Genomic DNA, 27,416 nt, shown 5'->3' with positions numbered 1-27,416 from the left:
GATTAAAAATAAAAATCGGTGAATTTTTTTTTTACATTTTCCTTGCATTGCCATATTTAGAAGCCGGTAACTTTTTAGATTTCCATCTACAAAGCTGTTTGGGGCTTATTTTTTGTGGTATAGTTTTTACTGGTACAATTTTGCGGTTTTATCCAATTCGTGGTGAAGGGTTGTAATGTTACACCAAAAAAACTGCAAATCGTGCTTTTTTTGTGACACTAGAATTTTTTTTTATATTTTAATAGATCAGAAATTTTTTGATGCGGTGTGAACACAGACACTTATTTTTTCTATTGCCTATTTTTATATGTAAAATTGGGAAAGGGGGCGATTAGAATTTTTGTAAAAAAAACTTTTTTAATGTCATTTTAATTCTCTCTAGGGGACTTGTACATGTAATCTTCTTACCACTTGTACCATAGACTATAACAGGATACTACTGCAGTCTTTAGGATTTTCACTAGCTGCTTGTCAGGCCGTTGGCTATGACAGGCCTGGGAGCCTTCACAAGGCTGATCGGTGGAGGTGCAGGGAGCTGGGCCGCCACCCCACTGATCTGATATTGCTGATCTATCCTGAGAACAGGTCATTAATATCAAAATCCTGGAAACCACTTTAAGGGGATGTCTGGCTAGGACAACACCCTTCTGTGGACAGCGAGCTTCTCCCCAGAGGTTCAGCTATTGGAACTCAGACATTCGGCGATGCTGCTGACAGGCCCAGATTTTTCTACAGAGGAAACCCTGATACAGAGTAGTCCAGAGTAAAAACTAATGCTTTGTAATAGAGCCTGAGAGAGTGTGTTGCAAGTGGGGTGCCCCTTTTATGAAGTTCTTCTTCCCTAGTAGAGCTTTCCTAAGAGAACCACCACTAAAAACTAGCAGCACACTCGTCACAATAGGATTATTACCGGTAGGTCTTCCCATCTTTATGATGCTCTTCGTCGTCTTCATTAGACAAGTCATAGGGGTCGTGCAGCTCTGGTAGGGTAGGCTCTGGCATTCTCTTCTTCTTCCTCCCACGGCCTGATTTTTGGACGCCTACATTTCCCATTTCAGAGATTTTCGCCTTGGTCAGCTCAGACACGACTTGCAATGTCTGGGTACCGGGCAAAGTTGACACAATCATGGTGGAAGGGGCGGAAATGGGAAACGTTTGACCAGAAGAGGATGGCGTGGTCACAAGAGATCCAGAAGGAGATGTGATGACCAGGCCGGCTGTAAGAGGAGGGAGATGTGTAACAATCACTACACGGCAGGATATTATTATTATTATCATCATCATTTAATGCAGAACGACCAAGAAACGCATCCTATCTATCCTAGTCTAAAATTGCACTTCCCGTAAAAAGCAATCAATGTGTCTAATCATCGCAGATGCTGTTTCTGATTGCAAAAAGAAAACCTCGACGCAACGCCTAGATGTCAAATTGTTTGTAGACTTTTAGGAGGAATAACAGAGGGACAGCACGATGCAAAGTTCTAAGATAAGAAAGTATTTACAAATTTGTCAGGTCTTCTCTCACATTATTTCAGTTGCCTCTAAAAGTGCGGTCACTTTGCAAATACTTTTCTTTCATTTGTACTGACTTAGGCCCCTTTCACACAGGCGAGATTTCCGCACGGGTGCAATGCGTGAGGTCAATGCATAGCACCCGCACTGAATCCGGACCCATTCAATTCTATGGGGCTGTGCAGATGAGCGTTGGTTTTCACGCATCACTTGTGCGTTGCATGAAAATCGCAGCATATTCTATATTCTGCGTTCATAGACGTGAATGGGGCTGCGTGAAAATCGCAAGCATCCGCAAGCAAGTGCGGAAGTGGTGCGATTTTCACGCATGGTTGCTAGGAGACGATCGGGATGGAGACCCGATCATTATTTTTTCCCCTTATAACATTTTTAGAAGGGAAAATATTAGCATTCTGAATACAGAATGCATAGCACAATAGTGCTGGAGGGGTTAAAAAAAAATTTAAAATAATAATTTAACTCACCTTAATCCACTTGTTCGCGCAGCCGGCATCTCTTCTGTTTTCATCTTTGCTGTGCACAGGAAAAGGACCTTTGATGACGCCACTGCGCTCATCACATGATCCATCACCATGGTGATGGATCATGTGATGGACCATGTGATGAGCGCAGTGACGTCATCAAAGGTCCTTTTCCTCAAAGAAGACAGAAGAGAAGCCGGGCTGCGCGAAGAAGTAAAAAATTTTTTTTAATTTAACCCCTCCAGCCCTATTGTACTATGCATTCTGTATTAAGAATGCTATTATTTTCCCTTATAACCATGTTATAAGGGAAAATAGTACAGTCTACACAACACCGAACCCAAACCCGAACTTCTGTGAAGAAGTTCGGGTACCAAACATGCCGATTTTTCTCACATTACAATGTTTTGCACTTGCGCGGAAAAATCGCGCATTTTCCCGCAACGCATCCGGACACGCTCGTCTGCAAGGGGCCTCAGAGTTTTGGTTTTTTTCCCCTTATTTCCATTCACACAAAGCTTTCAGGAATCTGAAAGTTACCTGAATGGGTGACGGCAAATCCAACGCATTCAAGGTCCAGGATAGCACGCAGTGCAGACACCAAGTCAGTGAGGTCAGCCCTGGCCTGTCCTGAATAGCGCTGTGGCTTTAGATGACCCAAGATACTCACTTGCTGTCATGAGCCCTGTGGTGGGCACGGGCAGGACGGTGATGTTCTGTGTGACCGATGCCTGACTGTGAGGAATTCCATGAATCTCCACCTTGTTCTCCCCATCTAGGCTGATGCCGGCAGGTAGGGACATGGTCGTGGGTACCGTCAGGAGAGTGGGGTAGTGTGAGCCAAGATTGCAGCCCTTCTCCTGGATGAGCTGCTCTTTCACCTTGTTTAGGAACATGGAGTTGTCAATCTGCTGGAAAGAGAAAATAACGTGACATGAGCGCAACCTTAAGAGACTCACTACGCTCTACCGTGTAAGTGTCCAACAGACTCTCGCTTCAAAGGGGTCGTCTCACTTCAGCAAATGGCGTTTATCATATTAAAAAAAAGTTACTGCAAGGCACTTACTAATGTATTGTGATTCTCCATATTGCCTTCTTTCATTTTCCATCGCATCATACACTGCTGGTATACAGGGGTTATGGCCACCGCTGCGCATGCGTGCCAAAGAGCGATCTCGCGGTCCCAGTCACCAGAGGCCAATGTTTTTTCCTATAGTGGGCAAGCATGACCACCGCTGCCGGATTGCAGGATGGTCGTAACCGTGGAAACGAGCAGTGTATAATGTGATGGAAAAATGAATCCAGCCAGCAAAGGAGGCAATATGGAGAATCACAATACATCAGTAAGACTAGGCTCGTCTAATCTTTATTTGACACTGTAGGAAAATCAACAAAACCGCCGTGGCTGCGATAGGTTGATTATGGAGTCCGCAGGAGGCTCCCGGAGGATGCCATGCCTGATGTCTGACAAGCATAAAAGCCATTAAAGGGGTTGTCTCACGTCCACAAATTTCATTCATCAGGTAGACTCATCCCCCAGGAGCTGCCTGCGGACTCCATAAATCAACTTATCGCGGCCACTGCAGTTTTTTTTGTTTTCCTACAGTGACAAATAAAGACTAGACAAGTCACAAAAGAAACTTCAAAGGAGACGTGAGCTTATTATACCCCACAATGCAATGAACTGTGACACACCAGCCAAACCCCTGAAAATGAATGCCACGGATTAGCGAGATTTGATTGCAACCAAAACTGGGAGAAATATATCGAGACCCCCCCCCACTATTCGATGTCTATCCGTAAGGCAACTGGTTGCAGCAGTAGGCCCCCCCTGTTTCTGCAATAGGAGAAAACTAAACACTGCCCACTAAAGAGAAGCACCAAATGGAATTGATTGGGAAAAAATTAACCCGTGCTCTCAGTGAAACTTCCTACAACACTCTTTGCTTAAAAAAAAAAAAAATCTGAAAAACATTCCAGAACTGTAAGGGTTACATAGCATCATAAAAAATATATAATGCTATGTGACCCCGGCAGTGCTGGGAGGTCAGGCTGGGAGCTGCGCTGCGACTCGCAGCGTGACAAACCCTGGTCTGTAAGGGGCCTAAGGCTCACATAGCATCATAAATTAATATAATGCTATGCGACCCTGTAAGAGCTGGAGGTTCAGGCCGGGTGCTGCGCTGCGAGTCCGGAACGTGACACCCGCTCGTTTGAAAGGGGCCTTAGACTCTAATGCACACCTTGTCCTGATTCTGCTCCGGGGCGCTGATCTTTGGGCTGGTGACAGACAGAGGCACAGGACGTGCTTTCCATCTACTCCCTTAATGTAGAGGAACAGGCAAGGGTATGGGCACCATATCGGAAAGCTTTTGTTTCCCACTTCTCCTTTTTGAAACGAAGGTTCAATCTATGGGTGTATTTACACAGGATTTTGTAACCAAGCAGTAAAAAAAAAAAAAAACGCTTAAAAAATGCAGTAAAATGTGTGGCATTACCGTGAGTCGCCACAGGTTTGAGATTTACCGGTATTTTGTTTTTGGCCGCTTATTTCAATGTGTTTCAACTGTACACAGCGCTTAGTCTAAAACCGCAGCGACTCACAGTACTGCACGTGGTTTTGCTGTTATTTTTTATGCCGATACGTTATAGGAACCCCATGAGACATTTCTCTTTATAACTGATCATTCTCCTTAGGCCTCATGCACACAACCGTGGTCTGTTTTGCGATCCGCAAAACACGGATGGCAATTTGCGGAACGGCACGGACAGCCATTGATATAACTGCCTATTCTTGTCCGCAAAACGGACAAGAATAGGACAGGTTATATTTTTGTTTGCGGACTACGGAACGGAGTAACGGATGCGGACAGCACACGGAGTGTTCTCCCCATCTAGGCTGATGCCTGCAGGTTAGGGACATGGATGTGGGTACCGTCAGGAGAGTGGGGTAGTGTGAGCCAAGATTGCAGCCCTTCTCCTGGACGAGCTGCTCTTTCACTTTGTTTAGGAACATGGAGTTGTCAATCTGCTGGAAAGAGAAAATAACGTGACATGATCGCAACCTTACAAGACTCACCACGCTCTACCGTGTAAGTGTCCAACAGACTCCCGCTACAAAGGGGTCGTCTCACTTCAGAAAATGGCATTCATCATGTAAAAAAAAGTTACTGCAAGGCACTTACTAATGTATTGTGATTCTCCATATTGCCTTCTTTCATTTTCCATCGCATCATACACTGCTGGTATACAGGGGTTATGGCCACCGCTGCAGCGCAGATACAAGGTAGTGGGTAAGGGAGCTGCTGCGCATGCGTCCCAAAGAGCGATCTCATAGAAACATAGAATGTGTCGGCAGATAAGAACCATTTGGCCCATCTAGTCTGCCCAATATACTAAATACTATGAATAGCCCCTGGCCCTATCTTATATGAAGGATGGCCTTATGCCTATCCCATGCATGCTTAAACTCCTTCACTGTATTTGCAGCTACCACTTCTGCAGGAAGGCTATTCCATGCGTCCACTACTCTCTCAGTAAAGTAATACTTCCTGATATTACTGGCCAATGTTTTTTCCTATAGTGGGCAAGCATGACCGCCGCTGCCGGGTTGCAGGATTGTCGTAACCATGGAAACGAGCAGTGTATAATGTGATGGAAAAATGAATCCAGCCAGCAAAGGAGGCAATATGGAGAATCACAGTACATCAGTAAGACTAGGCTCGTCTAGTCTTTATTTGCCACTGTAGGAAAACAAACAAAACCGCCGTGGCCCCCCCCCCCCTGTTTCTGCAATAGGAGAAAACCAAACACTGCCCACTATAGAGAAGCACCAAATGGAATTGATTGGGAAAAAATGAACCCGTGCTCTCAGCGAAACTTCCTACAACACTCTCTGCTTAAAAAAAATTGAAATCAGAAAAACAACGGGGTCCGGCAGTGAACGACAAAACGCAAAAACTGCGGCTCGGATGCGGACCAAAACAACGGTCGTTTGCATGAGGCCTTATGTAGATTATACAAGCACATACTTCTACCAGACACCCCTCACCCACGTGTATTACAGTCACTTACCTGGCCAGAGACGGTGGGGACAGCAGGCCAGAAATAGGAGTTGAAGTGAGACTCCTCCATGGCTCCTGCAAAGAGAGAGAGAAGAGGCGGCGTCACATCCCCCTTTAACAAAATTGCGGATCTCCATACGGGAAAAAAACCTTTTCCGTTTTGTCCTCATGCATTCCGAATGGAAAGAGAGCCGTTCAGGATGCATCAGGATTTCTTCCGTTTCAGCAGCATTCCGTTTTGTGACCGGACACTAAACCGCGGCAAAATAAAAACGGGGGGGGGGGGGGGGGGGGGGGGACAGAGCCGGCACTGAAAACAATGTAAGTCAATGGTGACGGATCTGTTTTTTTTAGGAGCCTAAAATAAAAAAAAATACGTCACCCTTTTTTCCCCCGTTTTGATTTTACACAACCGCATTCTAACGCAATGGATGCCATCCTGATGTGCAAAGTCAAAACGGATCAGTTTAATTCCGGAATGGAGATCCTCTGCCGGATCTCAATACCTGAATTAACAACGCAAGTGTGAAAGTAGCCATACTCCTATCACATATTTCTGTGCATGCCAATGTAATATATTGGACACATTCCGCCATCTCGGATGTTATATTCATGGGGGCTTGTTTTCCTCACAGCAATAATTTATTGAATCTTTCATTTAGTCACTGGGTCCCCCAGGCTTTGTGGAAATGCACAGCCCCTGCTCTCCCCTCCCTCCCCTGGTATGCAGCGCCTCCCCTATAGCATACTGGGAGGAAAAACCTAGAAAAATATATTATGACAAATGAGGAGAACACAGAAACGGCCCAGGACTGAAACCGAAAGGATAGAAGTAAATGAGGCCGTCGTGACTCACCGCCGCGCACGCCTGTGTCCAGCCTCTGCGGAGCAGCTCAGGGAGAAGTGTCCAGGTCAGTTCATGAAAAAGTCTGAATCTGTGGGGGGGAAAGACATGGAATCAGTTGTAGAAAAGAATGCACGGTATCAGCCCTGTGTGAACGGACTGTAATCACTGCAGGGGAATACACAATCAGAAAAGCGTAGAAAATGCTTGCAGGTCTAAGGCCCCCTTCACACGGGCATTGCGGGTGAGGGCCGGATGCGTTCAGGGAAAATTGTGCTAGTAGGCACGCAATTGCAGTCAGTTTTGTCTGCAACTGCGTTCCGTTCAGTTTTATCCGCGTGAGTGCAATGCGTTTTGCACGCGCGTGAGAAAAAACTGAATGTGGTACCCAGACCCGAACCCGGACTTATTCACTGGAGGTGTTCTGTAGATTTTATTATTTTCCATTATAACATGGTTATAAAGGAAACTAATAGCATTCTGAATACAGAATGCAAAGTAAAATGTCACTTGAGGGTTAAAAACATAATAAAAACATTACTCACCTCATCCACTTGACCGCGCAGCCGGGATCCTCTTCTTTGTTCTTCTTGAAGGACCTGCAGAAGGACCTTCGCTGATGTCATCGCGTTAACCACATCGTCAGCGCAGGTCCTGCTGAATGAAGATGGAGGATCCCGGCTGCGCGATCAAGTGGATGGGGCGAGTAATGGTTTTATTATTTTTTTAACCCTCAAGCGACATTTGACTTTGTATTCTGCATTAAAGAATGCTATTATTTTCCATTATAACCACGTTATAATGGAAAATAATCAAGTAAATGGGGTCCCGGGTCGCACATCCCTCGTCTCTTAGCAACCATGCGTGAAAAGCGCATTGCATCCACACTAACTTGCGGATGCGATTTTGACGCAGCCCCTTTCATTTCTATGGGGCCTGCGGTGTGTGAAAAACGCAGAATATAGAACATGCTGCGCACAAGTGATGCGTGAAAAACATCGCTCATGTGCACAGCCCCATTGAAATGAATGGGTCCGGATTCGGTGCGGGCGCAATGCGTTCACCTCACGCATCGCACCTGCGCGGAATGCTCGCCCGTGTGAAAGGGGTCTAAGGGTAGGTTCACAAGGAGGTTTTTGGAGGAGGTTTTGAGGCACAGTTTCCTACAGATTTTTCAGCCAGAAGTGGATTTGAAAGAAATCAGAAATATCAAGGAAAGACTCATTGTCACTTCTTGCTCTGGCTGAAAATCCTGAAGGGAAATCTGCCTCAAAATCTGCTCCAAAACCCCTAGTGTGAACCTACCCCTAAACACTGTTCTAGTTTACCATCCAACAGCATAAAAACCGTGGGGAAACGGTTCTCTGTTCAGGACCTTGAGCCGCCAACAAACCCGGCTCCTCTATTCATTTGAATGGATGCTATGTATTAGGGCTCCTGCACACGAACATATTTTCTTTCAGTGTCCGTTTTTTTGCAGACCATAGGCAGAATCATTTATTTCAATGGGTCGGCAAAAAAAAAAAAAAAAAAAAAAAAAAAAAAATTACTCCGTGGGCAATCTGTTTCCGTATGTCCGTTCCACAAAAAAATAGAACAGGTCCTATTAATATTAGCATTACAGACAAGGATAGGACTGTTCTATCAGGGGCCAGCTGTTCCATAAAATACGGAATGCACACGGACATTTTTACGGACTGCAAGATACATACGGTCGTGTGCATGAGCCCTTATCAGCATGGTTGCTGTATGAGAACGTATGTCAGTCACCGCTTATCACAACGTGTGACAGAAGGCAGACGAGGGTCAATCAGCTGCCTCCGGTAGTAGCTTATTCTTGGCGGAGGCCATCGACGTGCGACCGGCAGGACGAATGGCCAGCCAGAGCCATATGCACAGACGAGTCGCGGTCCATTCGATCCTGCTGATCGATGGAGGCTACACATTGACGAGCGCGAGAAGCTGCAGAATCCGTAATCACATCAGAGGGCGTCTGACAGGTTTAACTTTTCAACTCCGTAGAGAAACAATAAGGGAAAACACCAAGTGACAAACTCCGCCATTATACGCGGCGTTCCTCTGAAATCTGAAGGCTGCGCGGCGGACAAGTGAGCTACAAGTCTTCATCCATTACAAAATGTCAGCAGTGAGGCGCCGCGGTCGCCACTTTAATCACTTGCGTGACGACATCCTTCACGCCGGCGACATCTATATCGGCGCCATCCATTATGCACTCCGCCATATAGCGCAGGATCGCATATCGCCTCACGTAATGATTTCTGCTTCTGCATTTCTTGTCATCTCTACAAAGACACATGAATATTGAATGGCGAGGCTTAAAGGGGTTATCTAGGAATCCGATGGAACCATTAGCCGCCATTTCCTACCTCAAAGTGATATTGTAAGGCGTTTTACTTTACCGTTACGCTTTCTTTCACTCCATTATTCCCCCTGTCCACAACCCAGCTGTCGCTCTGTGCCACTGCCGAGATTCTGGTCAAGACCTTTCATACTGAAAGAAGTTTGCCTGCGCTCCTGCGCTGTGCGCCCCCTGGCACTGACATCTCCTCCACATCACTCATGTTTTAGCTCCACCCACTATACCCATGTACTAGCAAAAACCCCGCCCACTACACCCAGGGGCCAGTTCACTACCAGATGCCAGGGGTCACAGTTATCAGCGCATGCGCAGAAGGATGTGGTCGACATCTATGCATGTGTGAGAAGTTTCCATGCGCACACACACAGCGTGATCCCAGCCCGTGTACATCTCGTCAGTCGTGACAACACGTACACGGAGGTGGCGCCCACAGTGGGGGAAGCTCACGTGAACGGTGTGCGGCGCGTGATATAGAAGTTAGCAGCGGAAGTGAGGAGAGGTAACGCGGCGCAGCTATGAGGCATTTAAAAAGGCACTACGTTACGGAAAGGTATTTAAAAGTGTCTGACTGCAGCATGCAGGGTTAGGTTCAAGAACTTACAAAAATCCTGCATAACCCCGTTAATATGAATGGGATTGTCCCACAAAAATCATATTCTACATTTTCTGTAATTGCATGCAACAAAAAATTACCATAGCCACTGAGTTACTCAATAAAAAGAATTAGTATAGCGCCACCTGCTGTTTGTTCTATTCCTTATTCCTCTGTCCACCTTGCTGACGAGGTCGCACATGCTCAGTTCCATCTTTCAACTGCCACCAGCCAGATCTACTATTACAAACTGTGACAGTTAGGGCTCATGCACACAAACGTTTTTTCTTTCAGTGTCCGTTCCGTTTTTTTTGCAGACCTTATGGTGAACCATTCATTTCAATAAGTCCACAAAAAAAAAAAAAAAAACGGAAGTTACTTCGTGTGCATTCCGTTTCCATATGTGCGGAAAAGAACAGGTCCTATTGTTGTTTCATTACGGACAAGGATAGGACTGTTCTATTAGGGGCCAATTGTTACGCAAGATACGGAATGCCCACGGACGTCATCTGTATTTTTCACGGACCGGGAAGAAAACTGCAGCAGAACACACACACTGAGCTGTTATACAGAGATATTTGCAGCAGAAAGGGCATGTCCCCCCACGCTATAATAGGAAGAGATTGCACTAGACCTGAAACGTCTCCTGAGCTGCCAACTTGAAATGTTAATATATTTCATTTATAATTAATTTTGGCCCCTTATGGTCATTTTTCTTTAGTTGAAGAGACACTGAGCTCAGAATATATGGGTGAAGGCATCCTACCGCTGTACATAACAATATGGCAGATTACACAACAGTTTTCTTCCAGAAACAGCGCCACACCTGTCCATGGCCTTGTCTGGTACTGCAGTATTATAAGTGACCGGGGCTGAGCTGCCACACAACTTTTACATGATACATGTCACTGGAGGAGCGCTGCACTAGGACTTCAATTATGTTCGCCATGGCAACCCCAGAGCCAGCACCACACGTGTGAATTCTATAATGCCTGTGAGTCAGTGGTCTACCAATAGTGCCTCTCCAACTATAACAAAACTACAACTCCCAGCATGCTCTGACAACCCTCTAAGCCATTCAGTAGAGCAGGAAGGGGTCACACGGATGACCTTCCTGCAGCCCTCATGCCTTAGACACAGGAACATCCTTGTACGCTTAAAGGTTTCTTAAAGGGGTTGTTACAGACGTTTCCGTTACGGCCCCCCAACTGCGCCACGGTACAGACACAAGCCACAATTATCCTATGTTGAGATTTATAAAATAAGCCCTAAAATGAGTTCCCCAACTGCAAATGTTAATCCCACATTAGGAAGAAGCTGCAAAAAAAACTCAGAGTCTGGTCAGATGCCAAGAAAAGCAGAAGCCCATCGAGCAGGACCCCGCCTGCAGGAGGCCTCCGCTCCGACCGCTGCAGAGGGTTTGCCGCAGATATTTTCCCAGGTTAGACCAAGTAAAATATGCATCTGGGTGTAACAGGAGCAGTCTGTCTGGAGGGAAGTCATCGCTGTAATTTATTCCATATGACACGGGGGAACCAAAACAAGGGCGATCTGTTACTTCTGTCGCTGCAAGCGAGCGGCCATTTTACATGAGCCCCACGACTAGTAAACAAAACAGGAGACAGGACGCTTTACAAAGCCGATGTGGATCACATATTCGGTACACGCATGATGCAAATTGTACACGGAGACACTAAGACACTAAGTGTAAGATCTGTAGAAATCCCCAGCAAACCCAGGCAGACTGAGGCAGGTCCGGCTACTGTAACCGCCAGTGATCAGCTGACTGCGGTGGGTCCGGCTACTGTAACCCCTAGTGATCAGCTGACAGCGACGGGTCCGGCTACTGTAACCCCTAGTGATCAGCTGACAGCGACGGGTTCGGCTACTGTAACCCCTAGTGATCAGCTGACAGCGACGGGTCCGGCTACTGTAACCCCCAGTGATCAGCTGACGGCGGTGGGTCCTGCTAGTGTAACCCCCAGTGATCAGCTGACGGCGGTGGGTCCTGCTACTGTAACCCCCAGTGACGGCGGTGGGTCTGGCTACTGTAACCCCCAGTGACCAGCTGACGTCGGTGGGTCTGGCTACTGTAACCCCCAGTGATCAGCTGACGGGGGCTTCAGCTAAAATAACCCCCAGTGATCAGCTGATGGCGGTGGGTCCAGCTACTATAACCCCCAGTGATCAGCTAACAGCGGCACCTCCAGCTACTACAACCACCAGTTATCATCTTATGGCGGTGGCTCCACCTACTATGAAACCCAGTGATCAGCTGAATGCGATGGGTCTGGCTACTACAACCCCCACTGATCATCTGATGGCGGTGGCTCCAGCTACTGAAACCCAGTGATCAGCTGACAGTGGCGGGTCCGGCTACTACAACCCCTAGTGATCAGCTGCTGAGGGCGGAGGCTCTACTACAACCCCTAGTGATCACCTGATGGCGGTGGGTACGGCTACTGTAACTCCCAGTGATCATCTGATGGCGGTGGCTCCAGCTACTGACACCTAGTGCTCAGCTGACAGCGGTGGGTCTGGCTGCTACAACCCCTAGTGATCAGCTGCTGAGGGCGGAGGCTCTACTACAACCCCTAGTGATCACCTGATGGTGGCGGGTCCGGCTACTGTAACTCCCAGTGATCATCTGATGGCGGTGGGTACAGCTACTGTAACTCCCAGTGATCACCTGATGGCGGTGGGTACGGCTACTGTAACTCCCAGTGATCATCTGATGGCGGTGGCTCCAGCTACTGACACCTAGTGCTCAGCTAACAGCGGTGGGTCTGGCTACTACAACCCCTAGTGATCAGCTGCTGAGGGCGGAGGCTCTACTACAACCCCTAGTGATCACTTTATGGTGGCGGGTCCGGCTACTGTAACCCCCAGTGATCAGCTGACGGCGGCTCCAGCTAATATAACCCCTAGTGATCAGCTGATGGCGGTGGGTCCAGCTACTACAACCACCAGTGATCATCTGACTTCACCTACTATGAACCCCAGTGATCAGCTGAATGCGACGGGTCTGGCTACTACAACCCCCAGTGATCATCTGATAGTGGTGGCTCCAGCTACTGACACCCAGTGATCAACTGACAGCAGCGGTTCCAGCTATTATAACCCCCAGTGACCAGCTGACAGCGGTGGGTCTGGCTACTGTAACCCCCAGTGACCAGCTGACGGCGGCGGGTCTGGCTACTGTAACCCCCAGTGATCAGCTGACGGCGGCTCCAGCTAATATAACCCCCAGTAATAAGCAGACGGTGGTGGGTCCAGCTACTATAACCCCCAGTGATCAGCTAACAGCGGCGCCTCTGGCTACTACAACCACCAGTGATCATCTGACTTCACCTACTATGAACCCTAGTGATCAGCTGAATGCGACGGGTCTGGCTACTACAACCCCCAGTGATCATCTGATAGTGGTGGCTCCAGCTACTGACACCCAGTGATCAACTGACAGCAGCGGTTCCAGCTATTATAACCCCCAGTGACCAGCTGACAGCGGTGGGTCTGGCTACTGTAACCCCCAGTGATCAGCTGACGGCGGCTCCAGCTAATATAACCCCCAGTAATAAGCAGACGGTGGTGGGTCCAGCTACTATAACCCCCAGTGATCAGCTAACAGCGGCGCCTCTGGCTACTACAACCACCAGTGATCATCTGACTTCACCTACTATGAACCCTAGTGATCAGCTGAATGCGACGGGTCTGGCTACTACAACCCCCAGTGATCATCTGATAGTGGTGGCTCCAGCTACTGACACCCAGTGATCAACTGACAGCAGCGGTTCCAGCTATTATAACCCCCAGTGACCAGCTGACAGCGGTGGGTCTGGCTACTGTAACCCCCAGTGACCAGCTGACTGCGGCGGGTCTGGCTACTGTAACCCCCAGTGACCAGCTGACGGCGGCAGGTCTGGCTACTGTAACCCCTAGTGATCAGCTGACGGCGGCTCCAGCTAATATAACCCCCAGTGATAAGCAGACGGTGGTGGGTCCAGCTACTATAACCCCCAGTGATCAGCTAACAGCGGCGCCTCTGGCTACTACAACCACCAGTTATCATCTGATGGCGGTGGCTCCACCTACTATGAACCCCAGTGATCAGCTGAATGCGGCGGGTCTGGCTACTACAACCCCCAGTAATCATTTTACTGTGTGTATTCAGACATCAGTGTTTTTAGCACGGATGCATGCTCTATTTTGTCCGTGTTCATGGATCCATTACGTCTATTATAGTCTATGGGTCCGTGAAAACCACAGATTCCATCCGTGTTGCATCCGTGTTTCACGGATCATTAGAAAGAGATGCTTTGACTGTCAGTGAAACACGGATGCAACACGGACAGCAAAAAATGGACACACGGACCCAACACGGATGCATCACTGACCACCTGCTCACGGATTTGAGCACGGACGTGTGAATGAGGCTTAATACTTTGTTTCTCCTGTGGTGGCGATGCAGAGAAATGGAACACTTACTGCCAAGGTCTCCCCCAATGATTACAGCCGATTGCTGGAGGTCCCACCAGGGGGCTACTTTGTCCTTCTAATAAGTAGTGATTATACGAAGCCGAGAACCCCTATAAAAAAAATGCAAAAAAAGAGACCTTCCTACTATATATTCAATTGGGGTGTTGACTAAGGCAGACGACCTCTTTGCTAATTGAAGCTGGCCTGCAGAAAGCCCCCACAGCCACTGCAGGAGTAAGGCTACATCCACGGCAGCGTTATGGACAGCCTGCGGAGCTAACCGCATCCAGCGTGGCCGGATCATAGCCTTGAGCTGCTTTCTTTGGTGAAACTGCCAAAAATTCTGTCGTTATTTAATTGATATCTGGTCTTGGAAATGTCGGACGACAATCAAAATGTCTGAAGTTACAGCTCCCACAAAGGGGTTCACACTCAGTATCTAAACTACTATGCTATGGTCTAGATGACATTGCCCAAAATAAAAAAAATCTGGTCGTTCTCCCCCCGAATTTAACCCCTTAGTGACCAACCAATTTTTTATTTCGTTGTCGCATTCCAAGTGCTATCTTTTTTTTTATTTTTCCATCAATGCCTGTTTTATACTTTTGCACAATTTTTTTTAAATACATATATATTTTTTTTTTTTTGCATCATCATCACGTCTCAAGACACGTAACGTTTATTTTTTGTTTTACAGAGATGTGCAAGGGCTTGAGTTCTGTGGAACGACCTGTACCATTTTGGGGTACATAACCTCTTTTTGCTTTTTATTCCATTTAATGGTGGCGAATACATTCACCGTGGGTGATAAATTTATGATAATTGTATTGTTTGGGTCAATATAGATGTGGTGAAACCAAATATGGTGGGGGGGCTTTATTTTTAAAACATTTTTCCCACTGAAAGATATTTTTAAATGGAAAAAAAGAATACATTGAATTGTACGTTATATAATGCACAATAATGCATTGTACTCACCTGTAGCACAGTGTATTATGCTGTCAGCAGGACACCGAGAGGCAACCTATTAGGCTGAGCTTACACTGAAGGCAGACCTGGGGGGTCTTCATTAGGCCATGGAGGATAGGTCATCAATATCAGATCGTATGAGTGCTGCGGTGTCTTCAAAGAGCAGACCGGCGAGGATCCCGCGTGTCGGACCCCCCGCCAATCTGATATTGATGACCTATCCTGAGGATAAATTATCAATATATAAAAAAAGCAGACAACCCCTTTAGGACATTGGCACCCCACGTTCGCAGTGGTGCCAACAGGTGACAGTGGGTGCCCCCTCCCTCTGAAAGTGTCGGCTGGGCGGTCTTGAGAGAGCAAAGCTCCTGCTCTCCGCTGCACAGGAGTCCCAAGCAGTGCTTAGACTAGGTGGCTGTAAAAAGGCGACCCGGGTGTCGGACCACCACTGATCAGATACTGATGACCTATCCAGAGGGGGGGGGGGACTTTTTTTTTCATTTTTGCCACATTCAAACAGCTATAACTTTTTTTATTATTCCACTCACACATTTCATAAACATTTTTGGGGGCGGTAACAGAACATAAAGATCCAGTACTGTTTGTTTTGCACTTTTTACAATTTACATTGTTCACGTGCAGCATAACTATCATGTTACTTTTGTTACCACCTATCTGGTGTAATCTCCAAACAACAGTTAAGACCTCAGACCAGACCCCCCCCCAAATGAATACAGACCTCAGACCAGACCCCCCTCCAAATGAATACAGACCTCAGACCAGACCCCCCTCCCAAATGAATACAGACCCCAGACCAGACCCCCCTCCCAAATGAATACAGACCCCAGACCAGACCCCCCCCCAAATGAATACAGACCTCAGACCAGACCCCCCCCCCCAATGAATACAGACCCCAGACCAGACCCCCCCCCCCAAATGAATACAGACCCCAGACCAGACCCCCCCCCCCCCCCAAATGAATACAGACCCCAGACCAGACCCCCCCCCCAAATGAATACAGACCCCAGACCAGACCCCCCCCCCCAAATGAATACAGACCCCAGACCAGACCCCCCCCCCAAATGAATACAGACCCCAGACCAGACCCCCCCCCCCCAAATGAATACAGACCTCAGACCAGAACCCCCCCCCCAAATGAATACAGACCTCAGACCAGACGCCCCCCCCAAATGAATACAGACCTCAGACCAGACCCCCCCCCCAATGAATACAGACCCCAGACCAGACCCCCCCCCCCCCCCAAATGAATACAGACCTCAGACCAGACCCCCCCAAATGAATACAGACCCCAGACCAGACCCCCTCCAAATGAATACAGACCTCAGACCAGACCCCCCCCCCCCCCAATGAATACAGACCTCAGACCAGACCCCCCCCCCCAAATGAATACAGACCTCAGACCAGACCCCCCCCCCAAATGAATACAGACCTCAGACAAGACCCCCCCCCCCAAATGAATACAGACCTCAGACAAGACCCCCCCCCAAATGAATACAGACCTCAGACCAGACCCCCCCCCCCCCCCCCCAATGAATACAGACCTCAGACCAGACCCCCCCCCAAATGAATACAGACCTCAGACCAGACCCCCCCCCCCAAATGAATACAGACCTCAGACCAGACCCCCCCCCCCAAATGAATACAGACCTCAGACCAGGACCCCCCCCCCCAAATGATTACAGACCTCAGACCAGGACCCCCCCCCCAAATGAATACAGACCTCAGACCAGGACCCCCCCCAAATGAATACAGACCTCAGACCAGGACCCCCCCCAAATGAATACAGACCTCAGACCAGACCCCCCCCCCCCAAATGAATACAGACCTCAGACCAGACCCCCCCCCCCAAATGAATACAGACTCAGACCAGACCCCTCCCCCCCTTCCCAAATGAATACAGACCCCAGACCAGACCCCCCCCCCCCCCCAAATGAATACAGACCCCAGACCAGACCCCCCCCTAAATGAATACAGACCCCAGACCCCTAAATGAATACAGGCCCCAGACCAGACCCCTAAATATGGACCTCAGATTAGCCCCCCTAAATTAATACAGACCTCAGACTACATCCCTATATGAATACAGACCCCAGACCATCTGTTAGCAGATGGTTTTTCCCATGTCCGTTCTTGTGGCCTGTATACAGAACCATTCACTTCAATGGGGCCACAAAAAAAAAAACAGACCCGTTCACTGCCAGATCTCCACTGACTATAGTGCGGTTTGTAGGCCTCTACAGAGGAGCAACTGACAACACTGTAAACGATATGCAGGGAATCAGAAGATTCTTATGCCCTTAGGTGTCTGTTGTAGCCTGTGAACCCCTTTGGGGAGCATTAATAAGGCTGTGTTCACAGTAGAGTTCAGATACCTGGCCGCTTATGCCGGGTTTCGGCTGGAGAAATACCGTTGCATGAATTTTCGCCGGAACAGGCTATCGGATATCGGAACTGTACTATAAACGTGGCCTTAGTAAATCCTCCCCCAATATTCTGAGAAGGGGTCCATAGACTACACCAAACTAAGGGGGCCAACGGCATAAAATCTTCAGATTCCCCAGTTGTCAGAGGCCTACAAACCGCACTGTCCGTGATAAAACTGCCAGTCCGCAGCCTAAGGATCAAGTGAGAAGTGACAGAATGATAAAGAACGCATAAAACACTCGGGGAGACTTCAGGCCGCATTCACACTGCGGTAATATGGCTGCATCTCCTCGACCCAACCCAGTGCACCAAACCTGCATAACCACAGAAGTCAGCTCCCCAAGTGACATGTTGACTATAGGCCTCTGTTCACACACGGAGATTGTGCTGCAGACATCTCCATTCATCTGAATGTGATTATTTTGCTGGGACATGGATTTCTGCGAGCCGCACTCAGATGAACGGCGCTACGGCAGAAAATTCTGCGACAAATCTGTAGCATGTGAATATAGACAAAGGGGTTTTCAACAGGATAGGGGATTATGGAAAATCCGTACGCGATTAGGCCTGAGCGAATCGGGCTTCTGATCATAGATCCGAAGTCGATTCGTTCAAACACTTTGGGGGTTATTTATTAACAGAAATACGTCTACAGCAGGCGGAGTTCTGCCGCAGATTGTGGCGCAAACTTTTTTTTGCGCTGCAATCGGAGACTTTTCCCTGCTCTCTCCGGGTCTACAAGAGTGGGCGTGGAGAAAAGGATTGGGCTAGCAGGGCCGTCTAAGGGTCTATTCACACGTCCGTATGCGGATCCGCAAAACATGGACACCGGCAATGTGCGTTCCTCACTCTCATAGAAAATGCCTTTTCTTGTCCGCAATTGCGGACAAGAATAGGACACGTTCTATATTTTTGCGGAATGTAAGTGCGGTTTCCGCAAATGAGAATGCGGACAGCACATTCCGGCCCCATTTAAAATGAATGGGTCCGCACCTGTTCCGCAAAATTGCGGAACAGATGCAGACCCATTTTGCGGACGTGTGAATGGATTCATCATTTTCTACGCCTCTTTTAAACAAAAATGATCCAGCTATATGCCAGCAAGGGAATTGGCGTAGATTTAGAAGCAGCGGTGGATCCGGCGCCGCTACATAACTTCGGGGGATCCACCGCCAGTGCAGGGCCTTGTTAAGATTGGTGTCTAAAACACTGATTTTAATAAATGACCCCCTTTATTTTAACATTGCCCGGTTACCTGTCTCCGTACAGAATAAGGCCTCTTTCACACTACCGTTTAATTTTTCAGTTTTGCGGGCCGCTTTTTGCGTTCCGTATACGGAACCATTCATTTCAATGGTTCTGCAAAAAAAACGGAATGTACTCCGTATCTCCGTTCCGTGCAAAGATAGAACATGTCCTATATTTAGCCACAAATCACATTCCGTTGCTCCATTAAAGTCAATGGGTCTGCAAAAAAAACGGAATGCATCTGTATGTCTTCCGTATCCGTTCCGTTTTTTGCGGTACCATCTATTGAAAATGTTATGCCCAGCCCAATTTGTTCTATGTAATTACTGTGTACTGTATATGCCATATGGAAAAACGGAACCGAAACACAACGGAAACAAAAAAACGGATCAGTGAAAAACGGACCGCAAAACACTGAAAGCCATACGGTAGTGTTAAAGAGGCCTTAAAATGTATCTGTGGTGGCAAAATTTGTTTCAGCTGAAGTCGCGCGAGACTTGGGTGAATGAATACGGTATTCACTTGTACATCTTTAAAAACATTTAAAATTCAGAATCCGAAGTCAGCTGGTACTTCGGTACTAAACACGACTTCGAATTGCTAAGTCGGAAGCTTAAAGATGGAGAACCGATTACCGAATTCATTCACCGAAGTCTCACATGACTTCGGCTGAAACTAATTTTTCCTCTGTGGAGCCCATACATTTTAATGCTGTACCGAACAGGTCTCCGTACAGCATTAAAACAAAGTGTTTGAAAGAATTGGCTTTGGATCTATGATCCGAAGCACGATTCGCTCAACACTAACGAAGGTGTCGGTGTGTGGTCCTTCGTGGGTCATCGCGTACTGTGCGAACACTGAAATTTTATTTCCAGATCATTTACTACTAATGATAAGCCAACGTCTGTTTTCAAGTGCGGCGTACAAGGTTCGGGTTATCTTAAGAATTCCGTTATGGATTTTGCTACCACGGACCATAACTTATGGCCTGTGGTAGCGGAATTCTTAGATAACCTGAACCTTGTACGCCGAACTTGAAAACAGACGTTCGCTCATCCTTATTTCCTACCAACGGTCTGTGAAAAATGGACCAAACATGGATGCCATCGGTGGTTTTTCACGGACCCATAAGCTTCCAGGGGTGTGATTGGTCCGCATCATGGATACTGATGTGTGAATAGACACGTGTGTGCGCGCTGTCTGTGGAAAATGAGGATACTACACATGAGTGAAAGATGGAAATGAGAACGAGGCCGAGGTTTGACTGCTGGGATCTCCTCCGATCACAAGAACAGGGCTGCCATGTTTCTCCATATGCCGGCTGCTACCACTCTATCCACGGGACTGCCACAGATAGCCGTGCGCACTCACAGAGCCGAGTGCAGCGGACATGCGCGGCTGCACGGAGATACGCACTGTCTGTAGAAAAATCCCTTTAGGGCACCTGCACGCGTTGCGGATTTCGCATGGTCTTTCTTCGCCGATTTCCGTGCGGAAAAACCAAAGCGTAGTACAACACCAGCAAAGTGTATGGGATTAGACAAGTCTCATGCCCACTTTGCGGAAATTAGGCTACAAGCACACGACCATTGTGCGTTTTGCGGTCCTCAAATTGCGCATACGAAAAACACGGATGACAATTTGCAGAATGGCACGGAAAGCCATTAGAATAACTGCCTATTCCTGTCCGCAAAAACGGACAAGAATAGGACAGGTTATATTTTTTTTGGCGGACCACGGAACGGAGCAACGGATGCGGACAGTGCACGGAGTGTCGTCCGCATCTTTTGCGGCCCCATTGAAGTGAATGGGTCCGGGTCCGCATCCAAGCCGTCTAAAACTGCGGCTCGGATGCGGAACAAAACAACGGTCCTCTGCATGAGGCCTTAACCTGCGGTGCGGATTTCCAGCGTGTCAATTATGTTTAGGGTTTTAGCTGCAGATTTCAGTCACATAGAAAATTTGATTTCATTGCGAATCCAAAGCAAAATCTGCATCTGTAAGGCTACGTCTGCACGACGACATTTGTCGCGCGACAGATCGGGCACAACTATACCGAACTGGGGGGACTGATGGGTGTTGGTAACACCTCAATCTCGCCTGTTTTTGGAAAAACCCTTTTCAGCGCCAATAGTGGTAGGTCAGTGTCAAGATATTTTTGGGTACAGTGGGTTTTACATAGACTTAAAAATTGTAAAAAGTGTAATAAAATGTGTATAAATATATATAAAATATAGAAATGTACAGGCAAGGTAGGAACAATTTCAGAAATGGATGAGCATAGGTACAAGCATAGGTGCACTACATTGTGCCTCAAGTGCCTAAGAGACCGTTTTCCGCAGCGTCACACACGACACAGTGCGGTATAATGGGGCGAGCGAGATGTAACAAATAAGTAAAATCTGTTTAAAAGGATGGATTTTCTGCGACTGTTGCGTCGCAGTCGAAGCATGTTGCAGTGCGACACCATAGACTGCCATTATAAAAATTGTCGCGCGACATTTGTCGTCGTGTAGACGTAGCCTAATCCGTAGATTGTGCGCTAGATTTGTGCAATTTCAACTCTCTAAACATTGGAAGGGGTGAAATCTGTGAAACGGACACTCGGAAAATGTGCACCGCAGGTCAATTTCCCTGCGGAAAAATTCTGCCTCGTGTGAAAGAGAATACGCTGCGCACCCTCCATCCACATGGCTTGTGTGGATATTCCCTTATAGCGGTGGTAAGACTACAACTCCCAAGATGCACACTTGCTTGGTTGTAGAAATGAATGGAGCATGCTGGGAGTCGTAGTTTCACCACAGCCGGAGGTCAGCCATCACTGCCTTATAGTATACATTTAAACGTAGAATGAATAAAGCCTGACACACACACGAGCGAGTACAATGCGAGGAACCCGCAGCGTCAGTGTAATTTCTATTAGGGTCCATTCACACATTCGCAATTTCGTTCCGCGTTTTGCAGAACGGAATTGCGGACCCATTAATTTCTATAGGGCAGCAGAATACGGAATTGCGGACCCGCACTTCCAGGTCCGCAATTCCGTTCCCTAAAAAAATAGAACAGGTCCTATTCTTGTCCGCAATTGCGGACAAGATTAGGCATTTTCTATTAAGTGCAGAACGCACATCGCCAATGTCCGTGTTTTACGGATCCGCAAAACACACACGGATGTGTGAATGGACCCTTAACGTGAGCGCACTGCATTAAAATGATTCATAATGCTGTGTGACCCCGAGAACCCTGGAACCTACTGTGATTCCAGGACTCTCTGGGTTAGGCCTCATGCACACGACCGTTGTTGTGTACCGTTCTGCAAAATGGGGTTCCGTGATCCGTTTGTCTTCCGTTATTTTTGGAGGATCACCAGACATGAGGGAAAGTAAAAAAAAGTCTAAAGTCAAGTTTGCCATGCAAATGATAGGAAAAAACGGACGCGGACGACAATCTTGTGTGCCTCCGCGTTTTTTCACGGTCCCATTGACTTGAATGGGTCAGCACACCGTTTTCCGTGAAAAAAATAGGACAGGTTATATTTTTTTTGACAGACTGGAACCACGGACGCGGATGACAAACGGTGCATTAGCCGAGTTTTCAACAGACCCATTGATAGTCAATGGGTCCGCAGAAAATCACGAAAAACGGAACAACGAACACGGAATAAAACAACGGTTGTGTGCATGAGGCCTTACGCAGCATTGCAAATCGTTATAGTGCAGTTTAATTTCCGCACGCTCTCTCGCCACTTGAGAGGCGACCTGGTCTTAGCGGGACGGGTGCGGCTTCCAGCATATTTACAGACTCACTATTATTTACACCACAAACTGGTGTAAATTATTTATTTTACGCACTTATATAGCGCTCCTATATTCCCCAGCGCTTTACAGACATTAGCATCACAGTAAATTATGGCGCAAATCTACACCAGCTCAGATATGGCAGACAGTTGCTTTACTCCCGTTGCATCTGCCAGAAGACGTGCCAAGGACTGCGCCTCTTGAGCCAGTGATGCCCAACCTGCGGCCCTCCAGCTGTTGTAAAACTACAACTTCCACCATGCCCTGCTGTAGGCTGTTCGGGCATGCTGGGATTTGTAGTTTTGCAACAGCTGGAAGGCCGCAGGTTGGGCATCACTGGCTTAAGCCAATGCATTCTGGGTATGGCCACACAATTAGGTTTTTTAAGCCAAAATCAGGAGTTGACTCCGAAATAAAAAAAAATAAAAATAAAAAAAAAGGGAGAAAAGACAACGTATCCGTCCTTTATACTTTCTACCATTTTATGATCCACTCCTGATTTTGGCTTCCAAAACCCCATCAGGAAACCTGACCATGAGGCCGTACCCTAAGATCAATGTATGAAACGCCATTATTATTTAAAGGGGTTGCAGATCTGCAAAAAAAAAAAAACGGATGACGTTCCGTATGGCATCCGTTTTTTTTGCGGATCCATTGTAATAATGCCTATCCTTGTCTGCAAACTAGAAAAAAATAGGACATGCACTATTTTTTTTGCAGAGCAACGGAATGGAAATACTGATGCGAATAGCACACGGTGTGCTGTCCGAGTTTTTTGCGGACCCATTGAAATTAATGGGTCCGCATCCTATCCGCAAAAAAAAAGGATCGGACACGGAAACAAAATACGCTCGTGTGCATGAGGCCTAATAACTAGTTTTTATCAAGTGCTCGCAGCAGAAGTTTCATACCTAAATGTTCCGGTCCTCCATGCTGCCGCACTGTTTACATCTGGCCATGACTGTCTTCAGCGGTGACATGCTACTGGTGGCCACATCACGGCTGAAGCCAGTCATTGGCTGGAGTGCTTCATGTGACCATGTCCATAGCCAACCAGATGTAAACCGTGCGGGGAGCAGAAGATGGAGACATCGGGGGAGCTTGGAGCAGGTAGGAATGAATCAACTGTTCCGGGTCAAGCCTGCAGCCTGCCTCTCCGTTAATCTTTATAGGACTGCTGGAGACGCCAACTACAACTCTCAGCTGTTTATAGCAGGTCTCATAGAGATGAATGGAGCCAGGGTGCCCTGCAGGGTACAGACTCCCCTCCTTGTGATCAGTGAGATGCCCACCCATCTAGTAGTTATCCTCTGGACAGGAAGCCGCTTGAAGGGTGGCTGCACACGGTGCGATTTGTGTGCAGAAAATCTGCACTATTCATTGCAGTTTCGGTGCTTTTTTTCTGCAGTTTTTTTTAGCGCAGGTTTTGCTGTAGATCTCACTGAAAAGAGTGAAATTTGCACAGAAAATAATAAAATAAAAATCATCTACAATTGACATGCTGCAGATTTCAAAATCCTAAGAAAAAAGCAAAGCGTACATGAGACGTTCTCAAACACTTTTCTGGCACTGTATTAGGCTACATGCACACAGCCGCGCCGCGCTTCACAGTCCGAAACAGGCGGCCCACGATAGAAATGCCTATTCTTGTCTGTCTGCAAAACGGACAAGAATAGCACAAGTTCAATTCTTTTTTGCGGGGCCACGGAACGGATGCGGACATCTTTTGCAGCCCCACTGAAGTGAATGGGTCGGCATCTGAGCTGCAAAAAAAATGCGTCTCGGATGTGAACCCAAACAACGGTCAGGCGAACGAGGCCTTATGCTGAGGTTTTACCGCCCCGCGCGCAGTCAGCCTTAAATTGCCTCCAAAGTCTGGTAGAAAGTTGCAGAACTTTTCGGCATTCCAGACATTTATTTACTTTTTGCAAAATGTTGCTGTACAGCCTTCGGTAAAATCTCCATTTCATCACCATTTTCAAGCTCTCCGCTTGCTGTCACTGAATAAGAAGGTCCGTATTCACACAGCAAAAAAAAAAAAAAAAAATGATGTAAAAGCCTGTAAAAAAACAAATCGTTCTCACAGCTGAGGACCTGCTACACTGTATCCAGTCTAGGCCATTCTCTGTGAGGTGAACACACCAGCAGTACGTCACACTGATACATTGTAACGCTGTAAAGCCCACTGTTTACATTGTAACACCCAAAGGCCGGGACTACACAGCGGTCTGGGCTGAGACCAATAAGCCACCACTGACCGGAAAGGAGGTCGCGGCAAAGATCGCCCCAGGATACGTTGTGAGACGTATTAGGGTACTTTCAACTTGCGTTGTTGGATCCGGAGATCCGTATGCAAAACGGATAGCGTTTGTTTCCGGATCCAAGTGACAAATGCATTGAAATACCGGATCCGTCTCTCTGGTGTCATCCAGAAAAAAAAATGAATCCGGTATTTATTTATTTTTTACATTTTTGAAGGTCTGCGCATGCGCAGATCGGGAAACCGGATCCGGTTTTCACAGAACACTTGGTACCGGATGCGGCATTAATACATTTCAATGAAAATTAATGCCGGCATTCCAGCAAGTGTTCCGGAATTTTGGCCGTAGAAAATACCGTAAGAGTGACTGAACTGAAGACGTCCTGATGCATCCTGAACGGATTCCTCTCCATTCAGAATGCATGGGGATCAAACTGATGCGTTTTTTTTCCCGGTATTGAGTTCCTGTGACGGAACTCAATACCGGAAAACTATAACGCAAGTGTGAAAATACCCTTAGGTAGGTGCAGGTTGTCAGCTTTTATGAGGAAATACGCTCAGTTCACCGACAGCAAGCGGAGATCTTGAAAACCGTGAAGAACAGAAACACAAAATCTATTATAAAGTTGCCGAACTTTTCGTTACATGACAGTTAAACGTTAACAACATAAAAATGGAGAATCCCTTAAAGAACAGATGGAAACGATGGAGATGCAGCAGCGTACAGGCCGTCCTATAGGCAGGAACAAACGCGTACAGATACCGGAGCGGGCGCATGCAAATACCACACAGGCAATGCCTAGAAGGTGGGAAGTTGCTGGGACTTGTAGTTCACCTGTCTGTTCAGCTACAGGTAGAGAAAAGCACCTGTACTACCCCGCAGAGACGTGGGAGGGCGCTATAAGGGATGAGGTAGGCAGAAACTTGGGCAGAGCTATTCACAACACAGGCAGGACAGTCCACACAGGCACAGTGGGGGTACACTGCGGGGCAGGGGAGCGCAGGGCGCCCCCTAGACCTGGACTGAGGGGCTACACAGAGCAGCATGACGTCACATCACGGTATTTACCCACAGTTACCTCACACGTTATCACCTCGCTCCCTCTCAGCCTCCGGGTCCCCCAGCTCCTGGCGCCGCTTCCGCTTCCGGTCCCCTCAGAGGAGGAGGGGAGGCGCGTCCACGAGCTGCGCGTTCACGACGCTTCCTGGCGCTCAAGGCTCTGCGGCGGCCATCTTGCTTGAGGGCATTACGCTTATTCCGCAAGCGTCCGACCGATAAAATCACGCCATAAGAACTCGGATAGACTCAATAAGTAAACGTAGACGACGGTCCCGCCACCCGTTCTGACAGAGCAAAGAGGAAACTTACCAGCGCGAAAAGTGCACCGGCCCACATCCAAGATGTCTGCCGCTTGAGCCAGACGATGACGTCACGGACGCGACGTCTGCAGTCTAAGCATTCCGCGAGTCTAAGCCCCGCCTACTGCCTACTGGACTTGGGCGTTTTTTTTTTATCTTTCATCCGCCATTTTTTTTTTTGCTGCAAATTATCTTTATTGACAAATTGTTTATTTTGCAGCGCTGCGGACTGTCTGGGTGTAGGAGAAGTGCTGTTCTCCTGCAGAGCACTGGCATTAATGGGACTTTACAGTGAGGGGCGTCAGAGTTATAAAATACAGTAAAAGCTGCAGGAGGCTAAAGGTGGTCCTCAGAATGAGGATAAACAATGATAAAATGGGAGGGAAATCATTAATCTATGTATATAAAGAAGGACGTATGTTCCACAATCACTCGAAAACGCGATTTTCACGCAATGCACAACTGATGTGTAAAAAACCCCTTTGTGACGTGACGTGAACGCATAGCCCCCGCGCTGAATCCTGACCCATTCATTTCAATGGGTCTGTGTACATGAGCGTTTTTTTACGCATCACTTGTACGTTGTGTGATAAAACGCAGCATGTTCTATATTCCGCGTTTTTCACGCAGCCCTGGCCCCATAGAAGTGAATGGGGCTTCAGTGAAAAACGCATTGCACCCGGAAGCAAGTGCGGATGCGATGCGTTTTTCACTGATGGTTGCTAAGAGATGTTGTTTGTAAACCTTCCGTTTTTTATCACGCGCGCGGAAAAAACATCAAGACGCATTGCACCCGCGTGGAAAAAAACAACTGAACGCAACGCAGACAAAAGTGACTGAAATTGCTTGCAAAAAGGAGCGAATTTCACTGAACGCATCCGGACCTAATCCGTAAGAAAGAGGCCTTAGGGTACATGCACACGTTCAGGATTCATGTGCAGAGAATCCGCACTGAAATCCGCAGGTGTTCGCAGGCAAATCCGTGCAG

At 47.6% G+C, this 27,416-nt stretch overlaps 1 protein-coding gene across 10 annotated transcripts in view; it reads right to left on the bottom strand.

Annotated features, from left to right (window-relative positions):
* ZNF384 (zinc finger protein 384) overlaps window positions 1-26,351 on the bottom strand; it is a 41,463-nt gene extending 15,112 nt beyond the window's left edge. The window contains exons 1-6 of one of the 10 annotated variants that reach the window (XM_040434989.1): window positions 26,149-26,351; window positions 6,915-6,993; window positions 6,069-6,133; window positions 4,922-5,022; window positions 2,665-2,801; window positions 911-1,217 (exon numbers count right to left, since the gene is read on the bottom strand). In XM_040434989.1, coding sequence (XP_040290923.1) covers window positions 911-1,217; window positions 2,665-2,801; window positions 4,922-5,022; window positions 6,069-6,128 — 605 coding nt within the window. In that variant the 5' untranslated portion in view covers window positions 6,129-6,133; window positions 6,915-6,993; window positions 26,149-26,351. Of the gene's footprint in view, window positions 1-910; window positions 1,218-2,664; window positions 2,906-4,921; window positions 5,026-6,068; window positions 6,134-6,914; window positions 6,994-26,138 lie in introns of all 10 variants that reach the window. The other 9 variants (XM_040434986.1, XM_040434984.1, XM_040434987.1 and 6 more) reach the window with 9 other exon arrangements.
* Between the last annotated feature and the right edge of the window lie 1,065 nt (window positions 26,352-27,416).

This window comes from Bufo bufo, chromosome 6, assembly GCF_905171765.1.
Source record: "Bufo bufo chromosome 6, aBufBuf1.1, whole genome shotgun sequence".
Classification (NCBI taxonomy): domain Eukaryota; kingdom Metazoa; phylum Chordata; class Amphibia; order Anura; family Bufonidae; genus Bufo; species Bufo bufo.
The sequence above is the reverse complement of the archived record's forward strand: the minus strand, read 5'-3'. Positions and strand labels throughout refer to the sequence as shown.